The sequence below is a fragment of the Anser cygnoides genome, chromosome 2 (assembly GCF_040182565.1).
Source record: "Anser cygnoides isolate HZ-2024a breed goose chromosome 2, Taihu_goose_T2T_genome, whole genome shotgun sequence".
Lineage (NCBI taxonomy): Eukaryota > Metazoa > Chordata > Aves > Anseriformes > Anatidae > Anser > Anser cygnoides.
The window spans coordinates 45,868,773-45,889,202 of NC_089874.1; the positions used below are offsets into that span (position 1 = coordinate 45,868,773).

Genomic DNA, 20,430 nt, shown 5'->3' on the forward strand with positions numbered 1-20,430 from the left:
TTTGCTGGCAGTTTAAAATGGAGGCCATTCTTTCCCCAGATCTCATTCTCTATTTCATCTGCTACAACTCTGTTCCAATCTCAGTGGACATGCCAAACACAACTGGTTTGACCATTTACCAACTAAGAGACAGATGGAAAGATCTTCTGCAACTGCTTCCCTGTACCACCTGAGATACTGAGATTCCTTCCAACATCTCAGATGAACCTCCCACAAACACCTTGGTCTGGCCTCCTAAGCATCTTGCTCTCCATCTACTCCATCCTTCACTTCTCCTTGCTCCATCTCTCATTCTTTCCTCAAACTTCCTCACTCTTTTGGTGCTTCTTTTGCCTTTGGTCTCATCTTGTCTGCTCACCACTGCCACAAGGGACAAAAAAAATACATACGGATACCATTCAGATCTGTGTCTTCCTTGTGCATCCCCAGTGTCATACAAATGTATATATACAAACACAGTGTTGGTATCACTGTTGTTCCATAAACACAGTGCTGATTTTGTGAAGTCATAAAGCACAATCGGCATGACCAATATAAATTCAAGAATTCACAGGACTCCTTTTTATCTTTTCCACCCATGTGTGGCATGCATTATAACGTGGAGACCAAGCATTTTATTTCTTCTATCTGCACAGCACATCCTACAGTATGTAATGAGTGAAAAATAAAAGTATAATTTCTGCAGGGTTATACAACTATAATGATGTGAGAAGACAGGTATGCAGAGAGAAGGAACTACTACACACCCTGGTATGATAAGAAAAGAAAGAGACATTTTGGGGTCCAATGTCCTCCCACCAGCTCTGAGAGGCTGAATAGACACTGCAGACAGTGCTCCTTTTTAAACTTTAATTTAGTCTTAACCTTAAACCTGATTAGAAGAATGGAAGAATCTGATTTAGCCATGATTTAACCTAAATTAGCCACAGGGAGATGAATTTCTCTGCACAGAGCTCCTAGAGCCCAAGCATCAGTCTTTCTGCTGAATAGTTACACTGTCATTACTATAGCATGGGTCTTTTTGTGGCCACCCCATTTTTCATATATGTTAACAGAGCTCATTATTCATTTTTTCTTACAGAAGGTCTCCAGCCATAAAAGTGAGGAAGTAGCTAAAACGGTTGCAGGGTTACCACTTCTCTTGAGTATACTTACACCAGTTGAGTGGTGCTGGGTTCAAATTATTCAACTGGCTGGCAAAAACAGCCCCATTATTTTTCCAGGTTAATGTAGGAAACATGGAGGATAATCTACTGGTTACAGTGGATTACTACTTCTCTGCATCTTTAATTTGATTGTGGTAATCATAAAACAGCTGTGTGATCATCTTGTCTGTCAAAGAAGAGTGCAGAACAGAGTAGGAATCTTCAACAGAAAATGGGAGAGAAAGTTGTTTTCTATGAGTAAAAACTATTCAGAAAGTAGGAACTGCTTCTGACCTTTAGCCTGCGATCCTGGTCTCCGCTGCACAGAGAATTTACAGATACTTTAAAGGTCTTCCAGGCTGGATTTAAGTTATTCATCACAACCTGAGAATGAAAAGAAATGAAGGGAAGCCTGAATATTTGCACATTTCTACTAACAAGAGCCACAATTTAAAAAATAGTAGTACCATAAAGAGGAGAAAACAACTGAGCTGGAGGTTTGGTGAAAAACATGCATGGGATACCTGCTTTGGAGCAACCTGCAGTTTCCAACAAACCTGCTCTGGAAAGTCCCAGAAAGGAGCACAACTGGGGAAATGGGCCTGTGTCCAGCTCACACTACAAAGAATGCCCCAGCACTGCCACGCTGCAGTAGGGGCATAACCCACAAAAGGAAGGCTGTGGGATACATCTCTGAACTGGAAGCCATGGAAGAGATGAAGGCCTTGGCAGTGGGGATGGGCAGTATCAACTTATGGACACATGGTCTTCCCTGGTAGAAGACTTTATGGGATACATAACAAATAGGCTCACAACCCCAAATACCCAGCATAACTCCAGACCGTACACCTAGATGCTGCTTTTAAAGACATTGCCACTCATTGCCATGGAAGCAGTAACAATATTGTGGCATAAGAAACAAATGTAAAGCACCCAGATTACAAATATTTTTATCACAGCAAGCTATGAGGAGCCAAGCAGATATAACATAGCATTAATAGGAAAATGTCTGTAGCATGGTTTGGGCTAAATAAAATATGCATAAGTACTGACCTGCAAACAGAGTATCTGCCAGTTTAATTAAACTTAAATATTTGTCTTCAGTACCATCTTCCCTTACTCTTGTGTGCATAAGTCAAGACCCGATACCCATTAGTCAATAATTAAAGCAGAGATAGAAGGGTTTTTAAACATGGGTGCTTGCAATACTTCTTTGACATTGGAAGCACAAACTACTCCTCCTGACAACCCACCTGTGTCCTTGGAAAGTAAACCAAACCCTATTCCTTACCTCAGTCCTGTGAACAAGTTGCTGGGTTGCATCATCATTCATCCGGAAAATCTCCAGGAAAGGATCAGATTTGCTGAAAAAATCCTAAAATAAAACATAGAGAATTCTTTTTCTTTGAGCCTTTCAGACACACTGCACCTGTGCTTTCCTGACTGCTAATGAAAAAAGAGTACCAGCATGGTTTTAGTGAAACCTCCTGGTGTCCCTCAGCAATATTTCACTCTTGTGCTTGTTCCACAAGGACTTCCATGGCACTGCTGTTGTTCTCAGACTGGCTATTCAATCATGGTAGGCAGAATGGTAAAATCACACTTTATTTTATTTTTTTCTAACCTTCGTAGACCCAGTCTATGTTCCTGAGCTTTAGCTCCTTCACTGACCTAGCTTATTTCTGCCTACAAAGCTGCTTGGTCTTTTGACATCAGTTTTTATCATGCAGTGTACTTTGAAGCATATTCTACAGTGGCACTACATTCCACGCTGTTTGTCCACCCTCTCAAAATAGAAGTTAACTGGCCAAGACATCATGCTGCTACTAGCTAACACAAGCATTGGCAAGATGAATTAGAGAAGGTTAGAAAAGCAAGTCTTCTTTAGAATGTGAAAACATGAACCATGTAAGGATAACAGAACAGGTAAATGTAAAATATTACTTGGCATCTCTATCAAGAAAATCTGTGACAGGCATTTGGGTTCACATACGTGTTGTACCATAATATACCTGTCATGGATTTGCAATTATCTTACAAGACAGAGAATTCTTAAACCTAAATTAAGTTGCTTTCTATAGTAGAGCCAAAGTGTCACCACAGCCTTTTTAGTTTTAACAACATCCTCTTTTTTTCTGTGCAAGCTGACTGGCTGGAGGAAGGGTTGCTGGGTGTTAGACCTCCACAGCTGGAGGGGAAAATCCAGCTAATTCAAATTGCTCACTGTGGAGTTAATCCACAGGAGGCGAATTCAAGTGGTCCCCATCCATTTTCTGGAATCATGACTCCCATCTTCATTTCCTTCTTCAACAGAATCACATGACTAACTTTATGCATACAGATATTATTTTTCTCTATCAGCCACATCCCAAACCTCCACAGGCCTCTGCATCTATCTGGAGCAGAGAGCAATTCTGTTTGCTCTCCTGGTGTTTCTATGCAAGTGTTAGTATAAAAATAATTGTAATATGCATAGTTAGTTCTACCCTTTTCTCCTCACCAGATGTCTGCTATACTGACAAGATAGCCATAGGGATAGGAAGAGCTTTGAATGTTAGCTAAAGTCTAGGCACATCATTTTGGTCAAATTTGTCTTCAGCACATTGTTACTATTCCACAAGGGCAAGCAAGCAAAGAAATCAGAGCTTTGAAAATGGAAACCAGAATTTGAATGTCTGGAGAAGGAGATGGATCTCTAGGGACTATGCAGTCTTGGGCAAGACTCAAGCAACCTAAAGTCTTTTCCATGCCCTAAAGATGAAATCTGTCAATGTTGCTGTGTTCAATGTGTTGTTCTGTGAGTGACCTGTTTCTTTTTCTGCTAGAGAAGAGGCAATGGTGTGTTTAGAAACTGATGCAAAGCATGTATGTATGCTTCTGTTAAACTTTATCACATGGAGCTCTAAACAACAAAGCTGTATGTTCGACCATTTTTTCCAATTACATTGTTATGATACATTTAACGTAAGAGTGTGTAGAACTAGCACAAAACCCAACAAAGTCTGTAACTCAGGAGTTTTCCTCAAGGCCCTGATATAGATTTAGTATGTGGACTGAATTCAGTGCTTGAAACTTCTGGTCTGTAAGGGGCTTTGGTGATCAAATTCTGCCAGATTACTACTGCACAGCAGAGAAGAGAGTGAGGCAGCTGGTTTAATCATAGTGACACCAAAATTGAGAGTGCATGGGATTAAAAATGATTGAGCTGCCTCTTCTTACACATAAGCATATTGTTTAAGGGTGAGTAAAAGCTTAACGTTTAATGGATTCTTTATGAAACACAAATTTGGTAAGAAAAGTTATCTGAAAGAAAACACCTCAAAATGATACATCCAAAAGAATGCACCCCGCAGTGCAGAAAACTTCAGAAAGGATAACAGGATTTTGTGTAAGAAGACTCAAAATATAGTATCACTTTGAGCTGAGTATCATGAAAACTGACAGAGCAAACCTCAGCACTAGGGAAGTAATTTTTAATATCTGGTTTTAATAACAAAGGCAATACCATCTGAAGGGAAAGATTTTCACTCTGGATGATAGCTTCTATTGCCCCTCCTCAATGTAAAACCAAAGCTTAATTCCTTGCAGAATCAAGGTAAAAGCCTCAAATCCTTCAATATTGAAGATGCTCTGTAACAACTTAAAAATGATAAGCTAAATAAAAACATTTTCTTAGTTATTAACATTTTCAAAGCATTTTTGTTGTTACGCTAAATCTATCAGCTTTGCTTTACCTCACATGAGAATCTTCTGAAAGAAGAATAGCAGCAATAAAGGTTTAATGTTTTGATAATTTAATAATGCTTGAATGATTAATGTAACGCATTTGCTCCTAGCATAATGCACACTGCTCTTTCAGTATGTGTGGCAGTTACGCAATATTAACACAAATACGTGGTTTAAACTTTAAAAAATTAACCACCTCTGTTTCTGAGCACCTTGTTTGACACATCTTTTGGTATGCTCATTTTCAGAACATGACAGTTTTTAAAACTCAGGTTTAGGGAGTCAAGTTAAAGGTCCCTCAGAAAAGACACTAATCAGTTTTGGAAATTCATCAGTAGCAGGACAAAGCATTTAAGAATTTTTTAGTAGTTCAGTACTGAGGTGTCCTGGTTTCAACTGGGATAGAGTTAATTGTCCTCCTAGTAGGTGGTATGGTGCTGTGTTTTGGATTTAGGATGAGAGTTATGCTGGTAAAACAACAATCTTTCAGTTGTTGCAAAGCACTGCTTACACAGAGTCAAGGATGTTCCAGCTGCCCATAGCGCCCTGCCAGCCAGGAGGCTGCGGGTGCACCACGAGCTGGGAGGGGACGCAGCCAGGACAGCTGGCCCAAACGGGCCAGAGCCATGTCCCATACCGCATGGGGTCGTGCCGAAGACTGGGACTGAGCGGGTTGGCCGGAGTGTGGCTGCCACCGCGCGGGGTCTGACTGGGCATCATCACTCGGTGGGCAGTGAGCAATTGCGTTGTGCATCGCTGTGCATTCATCCTGGAGGAGAGAAGGCTCGGGGGGATCATAGCAATGTCTAGGCATCCCCAAAGGCAGGATGCAAAGAAGACGGAGCCAGGCTCTGTAGTGGGTTTATGTGGCAAGGTTTTGGTAGCAGGGGGCCATAGGGGTGGCTTCTGTGAGAAGGATCTAGAAGCTGCCCCATGTTTGGTAAGGGCCCCACTGCCGACCAGAGCTGAGCCAATAACTGATGTTGTTTTGCGCCTCTGTGAGAGCAGATTTAAGACAGAGAAAAAAAAACGCTGCGCCACACAGCAGCTAGGAGAGTGAGAGGAGTGAGGAACAGCCTTGCAGGCGCCAAGGTCAGTGAAGAAGGAGGGGGAGAGGTGCTCCAGGTGCCGGGGCAGAAGTCCCCTGCGGCCTGTGGTGAGGACCATGGTGAAGCAGGCTGTCCCCCTGCAGCCCATGGAGTGCCACGGTGGAGCAGGGTTCCACGCTGCAGCCCGTGGAGGAGACCACGGTGGAGCAGGTGGACCCGCACTGACGGACGCTACGGCCTGTGGAGGACCCCTGCCAGAGCCAGAAGATTCCGGGCCAGACCTGCAGCCCGCGGAGAGGAGACCCCGCAGGAGCAGGTGACCTGGCAGGAGCTGCTGCCCGTGGGGGATCCAGGTTGGAGCAGTTTGCTTCAGAGGGATGGACCCCGTGGTACGGACCCATATCTGGAGCAGTTCTTGAAGAGCTGCTGCCTGTGGGCAGCCCACGCCGGATCAGTTCAGCAAGGACTGCATCCCGTGGGAGGGACCCCACAGCACAGGGGACAAGAGTGACCGAGAAGGAGCGGTGGAGAAGAAGCGCTATAGACTGACCATAACCCCCATTTCCCCGTTCCCTTGCGCCGCTTGGGGGGAGGAGGTGGAAGAGGGTGGATGGGGGGGGAAGATGCTTTTGGTTTCTTTCCTTTGTTTCTCACTCTAGCTCGTTAGTAATAAGCAATAAATCTTACTGTCTCCCTATGCTCAGTCTGTTTTGCCTGTCACGATAATTACTGTGCGATCTCCTTGTCCTTATCTCAACCCTTGAGGCCTTTTAATCGTATTTTCTCCCCATTCCTCTTTGAGGAGGGGGAGTCAGAGAGCGGTTGTGGTGGAGCTTGGCCGCCCACCCGAGTAAAACCACCACAGGCTCTTGTCAGCGGTGCCCAGCGGCCGTACGGCTCTACGTGGCCTTGCTTCAGCAGGGGGATTGGAGCAGATGACCTCCAGAGGCCCCTTCCATCCCCAGCCCTTCTCTGAGCTTCCTTCTGGGTAAAAGACAGGCCCCTTTTACACCACTGACACAGAAGATGGCGTAGGATGCCACCACTTCACGTAACTAATGAGGCGCTGCTCATTTCTATCGTCCTCCTGAGACAGCCAAGAGGTGCCGATGCTCCTGATTTTCTCTAAACAACCCTAGGCTTCTCAGTCACGTTCCCACTGTCTCTGGCCAATTTCCACCTTCCCAGGTGATAAGTTGTTCCTCAGTTTCTTCTTGTGTCCTCATCAATGGTGGAACACAAAAAGCAATGCAACTTTCCAAGACTCCTTTGGGAGAATTAGAAAGCAGGTATTCTTTATTAACAGCGCTGGGTGTGTGGGGTATAATTCCACCCAACATGTACACCTAAGCAAGACAAGGAGTACTTATTCATGGTACGGTGATATCCGTATTCATGCAGTTTGCAAGAAAGGGCAGGATTTATGCTAATGGTTTCTCAGACCTAATTATCATATTGCCCCTCCTACTATCGCAGGCGCAGTAACCTCTGGTGGTTGCACTTTGGGGGCTTTCTGATAAAGGCTCATAGTTTTTTTCGTCTTGCACTTCTTTCTGTTTTGCACATGCACAGTCATTGTTTAACTGCTTCAGCACTTTTGATCTTCTATAAGCTCAGCTAACTTAATTAAGTTCTACTTTGGGCACCGTGTTCCTTCTTCAGCCTGGATTTTGTGGACAGAGCTGAATCTTCTTATCACGCGAGGCCGATACAACAACTGAGCAATATAAAATTTTGTGGCTGCTCCCATCCCCAACGCTTTCCCATTCCCATGATGACTTCTCATCCCCCAAATGACTTCTCACCCCCAAGTCTCACTCGGGGACCCGCCACCCGCAGCCGCTCCCCATCAGGAGCAGACATCCCCAAACCAATTGGCGGCGCAGGCAGAGGACTGCGTTCAGTCCGTCCCCCCCCCGCCCCTTCCCCCCTTCTGACCGATGCAGGAATAAGTGCAGGCAGAGGCTTTGCAGGGTGGAAAAGTTGTAATTTATTCCTGGGGTAATTGTGGCTGCCACCCCCAGCCCGTCCCCAGGTGAGGCGCGGCCGCCTGCTCAGTTGTGGGGCCTGGCCTGCCGGCCCGCGTGGTCGCCAGACCCCGGCTCCTCCTGCTCGACCCGACGTAGCCAGTCTGTGTCCTCCGGGTTGTCGTACCACAGGGGCAGTGGCAGTCTGTCCCTGTCCTGCCCCAAGCGCCAGGAGCGGCTGCGGACAAGCTGTCGTGGTTCAAAGGGGCTGCGCTCCCTGCGCCTGGGCGAGGCGCTGCGGGAGCGGTAGCCTGAGGGGCTCCTCTGCCGCTGCTGCTGCTGCTGCTGCCGCCGCTCCAGCCGCGCGTCGCGTTGCAATCTTCTGCGGGGCCGTCGGGCCAGGCGCACAACTCCAACGATGGGCCCGCGGCACAGCGGGCAGGTGTTTCTTTCTGCAGCCCAGGCCTGGATGCAATCCAGGCAGAAGGAGTGCCTGCAGGGGTCCACGCAAGCTGCGTTGGACAGCTGGTCCAAGCAGATGGGGCATGTCTCGTCCTCGGGGGCCTCCTCTGGCTGCTCCTGCTGCTGTGGCCGGCTCATGGTGCCTGCCGCCGCTGCGACGTGGAGCTGGTCGTCCTCTGGGGGAGGCTGCCCTGCTGCCAGGCACTTAGCAGCAGCCTGGGGTCTTCAGCACCTCCCTTGCCTCGCGGGTCGCCGGCAGGACGTCAACGCCTCACGTGCCACCAGCGTGCCACCAGGAGGACTACTGCAGACAGAACCAGGAAGAAAATATTCTAGCAGCAAATAGACATTAGCTTTCTAGGTTCAACCAAGTTGTCTAGAGTACTGTAGCTGTCAACATTCCGTGTATGGATTGCAAACATTGCTATTAGAATGGCAAATATGCTTATCATCGGTTATACATGGCAAGACCGCGCTTAGGACAGATGAGGCACATAGATGTCTATAGATTTGAGAACATTACCGAAGGACCTCGATGGCTCGGGTGCAACAGCAATGGCTTCGCGTGTGCCTCTCGGCACACCTCCGCCTCTCTCTTTCCTTCCAGCCTTAGGACCTCGAGCTTTCGATACCGCCAGCTGGACTGGCTGCAGGCGCGCCGCTCAGGGCACTTATAGCCAGCCACCTTTTGTGAGGTCATAGGGTGACATCACCAGGGTCTCGGGGTGCCCCTGATGGCAGCACTGACAGAGGTCACCTGACCGTTGTGAGACAATGCTGACGTGAGATGGCTGCTCCACGCTGACAGGAGCCAAGCATGGAGAGCGGTATCAGGCTAATTAAGAAAAGCCATCTCGGAAGAGACCGAACCCAGGAGTGGGCCAAGGAGTGGGCCCTAAGGTATCAAGAATAAAGTGTCACTTCAAATACCTGAGACTCCCGTCAAGTCAGTGCTGCCATCAGGGACACCCCGAGACCCTTCTGATGTCACCCTATGACCTCACAAAAGGTGGCTGGCTATAAGTGCCCTGAGCGGCGCGCCTGCGGCCAGTCCGGCTGGTGGTGGTCGAGAGCTCGAGGTCCCACGGCTGGAAGGAGAGAGAGAGGCGGAGGTGTTGCAAGAGGCACACGCGAAGCCATTCTTGTTGCACGCGAGCCATCGAGGGCCTTCGGTAAGGGTCTCAAACCTACAGACATCTATGTACCTCATCTGTCCTAAGCGCAGTCTTGCCAAGTATAACCGATCATAAGCATATTTGCCATTCTAATAGCAATGTTTGCAATCCATACACGGAATGTTGACAGCTACAGTACTCTAGACAACTTGGTTGAACCTAGAAAGCTAATGTCTATTTGCTGCTAGAATATTTTCTTCCTGGTTCTGTCTGCAGTAGTCCTCCTGGTGGCACGCTGGTGGCACGTGAGGCGTTGACGTCCTGCCGGCGACCCGCGAGGCAAGGGAGGTGCTGAAGACCCCAGGCTGCTGCTAAGCGCCTGCCACCAAGGCAGCCTCCCCCAGAGGACGACCAGCTCCACGTCGCAGCGGCGGCAGGCACCATGAGCCGGCCACAGCAGCAGGAGCAGCCAGAGGAGGCCCCCGGGGACGAGACGTGCCCCATCTGCTTGGACCAGCTGTCCAACGCAGCTTGCGTGGACCCCTGCAGGCACTCCTTCTGCCTGGATTGCATCCAGGCCTGGGCCGCAGAAAGAAACACCTGCCCGCTGTGCCGCGGGCCCATCGTTGGAGTTGTGCGCCTGGCCCGACGACCCCGAAGAAGACTCCAACGCGACGCGCGGCTGGAGCGGCGGCAGCAGCAGCAGCAGCAGCGGCAGAGGAGCCCCTCAGGCTACCGCTCCCGCAGCGCCTCGCCCAGGCGCAGGGAGCGCAGCCCCTTTGAAGCGCGAGAGCTTGTCCGCAGCCGCTCCTGGCGCTTGGGGCAGGACAGGGACAGACTGCCACTGCCCCTGTGGTACGACAACCCGGAGGACACAGACTGGCTACGTCGGGTCGAGCAGGAGGAGCCGGGGTCTGGCGACCACGCGGGCCGGCAGGCCAGGCCCCACAACTGAGCAGGCGGCCACGCCTCACCTGGGGACGGGCTGGGGGTGGCAGCCACAATTACCCCAGGAATAAATTACAACTTTTCCACCCTGCAAAGCCTCTGCCTGCACTTATTCCTGCATCGGTCAGCGGGTGGGGCTGAACGCAGCCCTGTCCCGCTGCCTGCGCCGCCAATTGGTTTGGGGATGTCTGCTCCTGATGGGGAGCGGCTGCGGGTGGCGGGTCCCCGAGTGAGACTTGGGGGTGAGAAGTCATTTGGGGGATGAGAAGTCGTCATGGGAATGGGAAAGTGTTGGGGATGGGAGCAGCCACAGAGGTGACCTGGCCCGACTGGGAAAAAGGCTGACAGCAAAAGCCTCCTAAAAGCCTGCCAGAAGAGAATGCCTGCCAGCTGGGAACCGGGCCTGGCAACCTGCAGCATCCTTGGAAGGCGCTGCTGGCCTCCTGCAAGTGCAGCCTAAGGGTACCTAAGAACCAGAGACTTCCTGAAGACACCACCACCAAGGGCAAAAGCAAGGAACTACAAGAGCAACGGACTGTCTGAGAAGGAGGAACAGCTCTGGGAAAGGTGCCATTCTCAGAGACTAGGAAGCATCAGTGTCTATCGCTTGTCTCAGGTGAAACACAGAAATTAGCAGCGGCTTTTGGCTGCTCTGAGGAGGTGGTGTCCTCTGCCCTCTTCTGTCTCTCTTGATAGAAAAAGGACTCCTTTTCGACCCAAAATGGAGCGCCTCTCTCCCTCAAAACTTCCTGTGCTGCACAAATTGTTCTTGCCTACACAATATCCTAACCCATTGAACCTTTGCTGGGGATGCCCGGCTGACTCCAAACTCTCTGATGGGAGTCTCACATCTTTGCAGTGACACTTTCTTCTTCACTCATTGGGGCCTACTCCTGGGCCCACTCCTGGGTTCGGTCTCTTCCAAGATGGCTTTTCTTAATTAGCCTGATACCTCTCTCCACACTTGCCTTTAATCACAGAATATTGCCCAGTGGTGGTCTGTGGCCATGTGTAGTAAAGAGAACTTTTCAGCAAAGAAAGCCTCCGTGTCCTTGTGTATTGCAGCATCCTACCAACTCCCACTTGCCATCTCTCTACACCCGCAGGCCGGGGGGCATCCGTGAAGGGCTCAAACCTTTGGAAGGTCACGGCATGAACTTCACTGTTGTCAGAAGCGGGATTCCGTAAAATGCGCGCTCAGGGATGCTTTTGAGGAGATGGTAGAAGAACACTGGGAGGTGCACGAGGCTGTCCTGGTTTCAGCTGGGACAGAGTTCCTTGTCTTCCCAGTAGCTGGTATGGAGCTGGGTTCTGGATTTCGAATGACAGTGATGCTGATAACACACTGATCTTTTAGTTCCAGCAGAGCAGTGCTTACACAGAGTCAAGAACATTTCAGCTGCCCATATCGCCCTGCCAGCGAGGAGGCTGGGGTTGCACAAGGGGGACACAGCCAGGGCAGCTGGCCCAAACTGACCAAAGGGATGTCCCACATCATGTGGAGGAGTAGTGCTGAACAATAAAAGTGGGGGGGCTGGCCAGGGTCAGGTGGCTGCTTCTTGGAGTCTGGCTGGACATCAGTCTGTGGGTGCTGAGCAATTGTACTGTGTAACACTTGTTTCATATAATCCATTGTTATAATTATTATAATTACTTTCCCTTCCTTTTCTGTCCTATTAAACTGTGGTTATCTGAAACCATGAATTTTACTTTTTCTTTCCTGATTCTCTCCCCCATTCTACTGAGTGGAGGGGAGCGAGCGAATGGCTGTGTGGTGCTTAGCTGCCTGCTTGGTTAAACCACAGCATGAGGAAATACATTAAAAAGTGGTATTAGCTTTTACTTTACACACATTTGCTGGAGAATCTCAAGCCATGATAACTGCCTCTCTTAGAACAGGAAAGGCAGTTTTCCTGCCTCATTGCTCATAATTTATTACAGCTATCATAAAAATGTAGCTGCTTGTTATGGTAATTGTGACACAGCTATTAATGCAATAGAACCTTTCCAAAAGTTATTGTTCCTCTGTGAAGTGTTCTCAGTGGATCTCTTGAAACAAAGATGTGCCATCTGAGCTGACTGGGCTTCAATAAAACATGAAAATGCAGTTATACCTTCCAAACAAGTACTGTAATAAAACCATAACCTTTATTTCTGCAAAGTCAGTTAACTAAAGGAAACTTTCTTACTGTGACTTTCTATAATTCTGTACTGAATGTTTCAGTCACCCCTTCAGGAAAAATTGCGTAGGCTTTATTTGTTTTATGGCATCTCTAAAACTCTTGCAGTTTTACACGGGGGGAGTAAAAAAACAAACAAACAAACAAACAAAAAAATATACTGCCTGATAAATTATACCAACAAACTTTGTTTAATCTGCCAAAAATGTGTGTTCACACTTTTTTCCCTAGTGAAGGAAACTCTTCTATTCAGGGATCACAATCTGGATAACCTTTCAAGCTTTCTTTTAAAGGATAGAAGAAGAAAATTGTTGTCCTTTCAAGACACCGCTGATGGTAATGGATGGGAAGAGGTTTTTTTTAATCCTTAAAGTACATCCAGAATCTCCTCTCACCCATTCTTTTACCCACAAGTTGTTAGACAAAAAGATTTAACTTCTGTCACTTCCACAGACACCAGTGCAGCACACCCTGATATGACACAGGTGGCTCTGTGTAGCAGAGCATGAGCAATTGCTCCACAAGCTTCCTCTATCTTTCAGGAGATTTCTAGGCCAGTCCCAGCCCTCACTTTGCTTCTCTGATATAATCTCTCTGCACAGATCCTCACTCCACTGAGAAGGGACAGGCATGCAAAACCATGCTTAGGCTTTCACCAGATGGGCTTTCCTCTATTCTCTAGTGCTTTTTTTTAAACTTTATGTGACTTTGGAGCACCCATGCTTTTTCATCAATGGATGAATGGTGCAATTTAAGGAACTTCAAATTTTAGTAACAGTAATTACTAGTAGTGCCTTACATCTACTGACATCAAAGTTAATTCTAAGCCATATCAAAAGCCATAGCCTCTTCTTATAAATGAGATAAGTGAAGTTTCAGCCAGATTTAGAGCCATGCCTCTAGCTGGAGCAAATTGAAAGACTTCTTTCAACAGTGACTGTCTTTTCATAGAATCATAGAATCATAGAATATCCTGAGTTGGAAGGGACCCATAAGGATCATCAAGTCCAACTCCTGGCACCGCACAGGTCTGCCCAAAAGTTTAGACCATGTGAATAAGTGCACAGTCCAATCGCTTCTTAAATTCAGACAGGCTTGGTGCAGTGACTACTTCACTGGGGAGCCTGTTCCAGTGTGCGACCACCTTCTCAGTGAAGAACCTCTTCCTGATGTCCAGCCTAAACTTCCCCTGCCTCAGCTTAACACCGTTCCCACGGGTCCTATCACTGGTGGTAACAGAGAATAGGTCATCTGCCTCTCCACTCCCCTTTGCGAGGAAGCTGTAGACTGCGATGAGGTCCCCCCTCAGCCTCCTCTTCTCCAGGCTGAACAGGCCCAGTGACCTCAGCCACTCCTCATCTGTCTTCCCCTCTAGGCCCTTCACCATCTTCGTCGCCCTCCTCTGGACACTCTCCAACAGTTTAATGTCCTTTTTGTGCTGTGGTGCCCAGAACTGCACACAGTACTCGAGGTGAGGCCGCACCAGCGCAGAGTAGAACAGGACAATCCCTTCCCTCGACCGACTAGCAATGCCGTGCTTGATGCACCCCAGGGTACGGCTGGCCCTCCTGGCTGCCAGGGCACACTGCTGGCTCATATTCAACTTGCTGTCAACCACAACCCCCAGATCCCTCTCTGCGGGGCTGCTCTCCAGCGTCTCATCGCCCAGTCTGTACGTATAGCCAGGGTTGCCCTGTCCCAGGTGCAGGACCCAGCATTTGCTTTTGTTAAACTTCATGTGGTCGGTGATCGCCCAGCTCTCCAATCTGTCCAGATCTCTCTGCAAGGCCTTTCCACCCTCATCCGAGTCCACAATTCCTCCAAGTTTGGTGTCGTCGGCAAATTTGCTCAGAACACCTTCTAGTCCTACATCTAAATCATTTATAAAAACATTGAAGAGGACTGGCCCTAAAATGGAGCCTTGAGGGACCCCACTAGTGACCATCCACCAGCCAGATGTGGCCCCATTTACCACAACCCTTTGAGCCCTGCCCATCAGCCAATTGCTCACCCATTGTATGATGTTTTTGTTTAGCTGTATGCTGGACATTTTGTCCAGTAGGATCCTATGGGAAACCGTGTCAAAACAGTGACTGTCTTTTAGTGATTTTCATCAGCTGAAAACAGGAGTTTTGATTCAAATAACAGAAAAAGATCACTGCCTGAGTTGCACACTGTACTACACAGGAATTTGTTTTTATTAGATGAATCCCACCTTGACTAGACATGTTAAAATGGCAATAGTGGTCATGCTCTTGCAATATTTCTGAATGATCCTCCTTAACTTATCCCCATAAGTATTTCGACTACTCTCTAAAGCTATTGCCCAGAAAACACCGGCCTAATTTGGAAGCATGCTCTGGCAATATCCTTTCAGTTAATAACAACAAGAGCCATATGTAACTCATAACATTTACACTGGATTACCTTTTACATTTGTGGAGAAGGAATGAGCAAGTGAAGTCCTATTACGTCGTACACACCTTTTCCTTTTTCTAGATGTGACTGTGTGGAACAGTAAAAATCTCGAGTGCAGTTTTGGAAATCAGGTTTAAAAATGTCTGTCTTTAGACGAGGTTGGTAAACCTATATTTCGACACCTAAATGAATTATGTGATTCTGAAACACTAGAAGTCCAGCAACTCTGGAGAAAGAGGTAATTCATCTTTCAGATGAGAAACAAATTAAGGTCCTGATCATTTATGACTGTTAATGATCCTAACCACAGTAATGCTATTTACCTGTTATAAATAAATTCCAGTACTATTAATCACTTTCTGCTTGCCTGAGTTTTCCTGGCAGTTACAACCTAAAATGCTATTCATCAGTTATGGCATGATTTTGAAAATCTGATGTCTGTAACCAAAAATACTCTGATTTGATTTTAAGCTACTTAATTGTCAAATTTTACAAGCACATGCTTGGAGCATCAGAATTGTAAACTTTTGTATAGGGTTATCATATGTTTTAATTAGAGAAGTTTCATATGTGGGAAGGGACTCTTTACCATTATAAAGTATTTACTCTTTACTTGTAAAGTAATGGTAGATATTGTGATCCAGTGCACTTGTAAACATCTGATCTTTAATTATATGTAAAGCCCTATTATCTAAAAGACGGTTATGGTCTTATGACACCTACAGATTACAAAGATATTCCCCAGATTACCTCAAATAATTATGTATCGTCTATTACACTGAAATAACAGAGTGTGCCTGACAAGCAGTCACCTAGATTTCCTGGGCTGTGTATTGCTTCAGGTGCTTATTATACGTGTATTGCTAAACAAGATCAGATACTTTTAGCAAGATAATTCTTATAATGAAGAGTAGTGTCTGAGTCAGTGGAGAAATTTCTTATTAAAAATGGAAAAAGGATTTAACAAATATGCTACAGTCTTTTACTCACATTTAAGCTAGATTTTGACTATCAGAAAGTATATCATGAGTGAGCTGTTTTCTAGCTTTTAAAATCCTTGCTTCAACTATATCATCTTTGACTACTTATAGAAAGACTTCTCTAAGCACTTCTGATCTGTGGCATTTTAAATAATTAAGTTGTCTTAGCAATAGCATAATTAAATTGTCTTGGTTTTAATTAGATTCCCTTGATTTTTTTTTCCTAATTACTTCACAACTTAAGGAAAGCCTCATTGTGAACACTGATCGGAAATCTCTGATGTGTTTAATAATATGAGGCAAAAAATATCTGCAGGTGAAGATCTCATCAAATTATATTTGCAGGCATTCTTACAACTTTCAGTAAGGTTAATATCAAGCAGCTTACCTTGTCATCCAATTTCCGTGCGCTGAATGAAAGTTCAACGTAGTCATCATTGCCAGACAATTCCTCAGCAATCACCTAAATGGAAAGCTACATTTGAGTTTTGCATGGTGTAATGAAAATGGAGAAAGATGTCATTTGCCAATGTGAAGACTGGAGACCCCATTAGGAAACTGAAGTGTGGTACAAGTTAATATATTTCTCTTTGCAATCAGGAAGGACTAATAGCATTCAGTGAACCACTTGCCCAGCTGGGTGACAACTCATTAAACCTCCAAAACTGAATCATTTTTCATCATGTGACCGTGCCTTATCAAGCAGCTGTCAATGAACGGACCTCCACATCCCTCAGTAAGCCCTCTCCTCTGAACAAGTACTTTTCCTCAGATTGGACAATGGAGAATTCCACACAGACTCACTGTGTCCAGGGGAAGAAAAAAAGCTATACATGAGTTGCATTATTTAGGTCTATAGCAAACTAAATTGGGAAGTCACTTTTCATTAGCTGCAATGAAAGGCACATATACCATAGGAGAGTTCTGGTATCATTTGACTGCAATAGGTACATTTACAAAACGATTTACCGTATACCGAGTCAGAAGAAAGTAACTCTGAAACAATGTAGTATAGTTCTTTCAGGTACATAAGATTTACTGACAATGACGCAAGTCACTGTGCTGTGTGATGTTGTTAAAAAAATGAAATACCAAAGCATCCCTCATGACTAGGCCATTAAAATACTCTAGTGGAGAGAAGGTATTAACTAAAGATGGGATACTTCATTGAAAAATGTTCTTTGAAACGAACTGCATTATATTCTATTTGGTCTTTCCCTGTCCTACAAATTCCCCCCACAGATTACATCACCTAAAAAAACATGTTTCCTGGGTATTTCACGTCCACAGCCACACTCTTGGTAGCCACATTGGCTCCCCAGACAGGGTCTGACCATATCCACCACATGGACTCCAGGTCCTCGAGGATCCACTGGGGTATTTCAACTGTTCCTCAAATCCACTGAAGGCTACCGAGGTGCAGTGGTTGATGCTTTTACTAGCCACATATACAGCCCCCAGCAGTTAGCCAGGCTGCCTACAGCTGCAATATATTTCATTAGCATCGTGACTTTTTAAGATCTTTTACCCAGTACCTCAGGTTCAGAAATAATGATAACTAATCCATTTCCACTAATTCTGTTGAGAGATCAGTCTTTTCACATAGTAATTTTTGTCTGAGTTCAGTTTTCTCCCATTTGAGTAAAGTCAACCCGTTCTTTTATACCACTTGCCAGAAGCCAATGAAGCTAACTAGGGTCCATGTTTTATCATCATCATCCAGTGTTAGACCAGAAGGGACAATTAACTCAACTTCTCTCACCTCCCGTAAATCACAGACCAAATATTTTTGCCAGAAATCTCTACTAGCAGGCCTAGTGATTTTAGTTGAAGTAGAGTATTTGTGTTTTCACAAGACTTAAACCCCTTCATGTCCCTCATGGAACAGGAGGTGTGTCCAGAACACCACAGGGATAGATGGTGTGAAGTTTGCCCAGATAATCTCAGTGGGCAAAACACATCAGTTTATTTAGGGAGCAAAACTCTCTCCTGGCTCTGTTCAGACAGAAAGAAGACTGGGGGATTTCCTTCCAATCCCAGAACCAAAAGTAGTTTCACCTTAGGCATTTAAGCAAATCCCTTCCCAACCAGGCACCAAGGAAGTCTAATCTAAGAAAGAAAACTCCCTGGGTTCTCAGAAAGCATTGCTTCTCACATTCTGCAGTCTGCTCTGTGGTTGAAGGCCAGAAAATAAAATAAAATAAAATAAAAAAGCCAAACAATGAAGCCAAAAGAAACCCATCTGGTTAATTGTACATCAAGGAAGAAAATCCTTCTCAATCCCCTTCTCACCTGATCAGAGAGTCCCAAAGCAGAATATTTTACTATAGTCTCTAACTTAATGCAGAGCTGCAAATGTCACAAGCATGCTAGGGTTAGTGCAGACAAGCTTGATCTTGCAAACAAGCCAGCAAAGAAAAAGATGAAAGAGAGGTAATACATTGATTTTCAGATTTCAAGATACACATGGGGCTGAAGTAACTATCCAGTCTGTAATTGCATTACAACACAGCTAAAATACCTAATATGATAAAGCTTCTGCATTTGGTGTTGGTGTGTGTTGTTGTTTTTTTTTCTCCTCACCTTTCAAATACTACCCATGAAAGACTTTTATATTTAATTACTGTTTGTATGCAATATTTTAAGCGCAGCTAGAAGTGTGTCAAAATGAATTTCTGAAGCTCTAGAGCTTTGGATAAAAATAATCAAGCAGTACAACTTCTGTGCTGTCATCAAAGTACTTAAAAGTAGTAGCAGTAGTAGTAAATGTTATGACTTTTTTTTTTTTCAAATCATACATTATTTGTTGCCATTTCCTTACACGAAACATTTGTCAGAAACAGTAAAATGAATCTGTTAAATTAACAATTTAAATGCATTTCTCAAGCAAAGGTTTCTCTGGTGACTTAGCATGGTGCTTTTAGGGAGATTTAGTCACATTAGATGTCTTTAAATAACAGGAAAATAGAAGTGCATTTAAGACTAGCTTACTGTTATAGATGACTTCCCTGCTGTATTCCCATGTTTGAGTAGGGACTTGGAGAGTTTCCTCTGAGAAACAATCTGAAAAAAAAATGAAAGGGAAAAAATTAGAATCTGTAGTACATACATGGTTAATTGTGATTTCAATTTTAAGTTGTTTTTCTGTTTGTTTTTATATCAAGGTAATGCCTTAATCCACAGTCAGAGTTCTAGCACAGTAAGATCACTACTGAGAAGAAAGTTTCTCCAGGAGTTTTGCACACAGGATGCAATGGAAGGACAAAGCACCCCAACAGGATCAAGCAGAATGGGAAGAACACAGTTAACTGAGTAATTGTGGAAAACTGCATGTCAGATTTTCCTCAACTACTTTCAGGATAGAGGTAACAGGACATTAGCAAGTTTTAAATGAACTTAGGTGCCAACAAGGGGGCAGATGTCAGACTCGCCAAAAAAAAAAAAAACCAAAAAAAAAACCACCACCCTACGTTTATTTTTGCAGAAAATTGACAACCATTTCAAAGAGAACACTATTTTATTTCAAGACATCAAGCACTCCAAACTCAGGACAGCAGCAAGCATTCTGCCCCACAGTTTTTGTTTCCAAAGTTGTCTCTTTTGCTTCCCAGGTATCGGACCTCCTTTGGAACTCAGCACTGTAAATGAACTTGTCCATTCACCAATTTACAAATATACTTCAAATAAATATTACTAAAGTGACACTGACAAAACATATTGTTTCCTATCCCAATAACCATTACATTTTCATAACAATCTTGTAACATTTAAAAGTAGACTAGTAAAAATAATAGAAAAGGAAAAAAACTTAAAGCAATGCATAATTGGTAAGCTACAGTTGATCATCCAGTAATGTTAGGTTTCTCCTTTCTTCCTCTCTATAAAGTTAATGCTGTCTTAAAATGTTTCCCTTTTTCTTTCTCTCTTTCTTTTTTTTCTTTTTTTTTTTCCCCTCTTTCTCTCTCTCTCTCCTTCTTTCTTTCATTGGAAAACTTCAAAATGCAGCCAGATGTAGAGGTAATTCTATACACACCTTAGGAGTCACAATTAATATTATTTTTAATGTAATAAAATTGGAGCAGGATTGCACTATGCCTGCCATGTGCTGCACAGACACTGAGCCAAAGGTTGTTTCTGCCCTAGGAAGTTCTTTCAACAAGCCCTAGGAAGGTTGTTTCTTCACCAGGATGGCTAATCCATAACACTTCAAATAAAATGAACCACAAACAGAGATCTTTGGGAAAATATACAGAAATATTCATTGTAAGAAAGAGGCAGACATCAAGGGAAAAGAACAGCTCCAGGCACTTTGAGAGAGTCCTGGGCATTACACACATTTCAGCAATAAGCCAGACCAGTAAGTAGCAGCCAGAGTCAAAACAGGGTGAGTAATGCGAAATCACAGCCAGCCAAAAAAGGTGCTGTGAGATAGGACCAAAT

At 45.1% G+C, this 20,430-nt stretch overlaps 1 protein-coding gene across 4 annotated transcripts in view; it reads right to left on the minus strand.

The window, feature by feature from the left end:
- CPNE4 (copine 4) overlaps positions 1-20,430 on the minus strand; it is a 296,808-nt gene that overhangs the window by 87,588 nt on the left and 188,790 nt on the right. For all 4 annotated transcript variants that reach the window (XM_066991980.1, XM_066991978.1, XM_066991981.1 and 1 more), the window contains 4 exons: positions 18,982-19,053; positions 16,379-16,453; positions 2,437-2,520; positions 1,440-1,529 (listed from right to left, as the gene is read on the minus strand). In XM_066991980.1, coding sequence (XP_066848081.1) covers positions 1,440-1,529; positions 2,437-2,520; positions 16,379-16,453; positions 18,982-19,053 — 321 coding nt within the window. The remainder of the gene's footprint in view (positions 1-1,439; positions 1,530-2,436; positions 2,521-16,378; positions 16,454-18,981; positions 19,054-20,430) is intronic.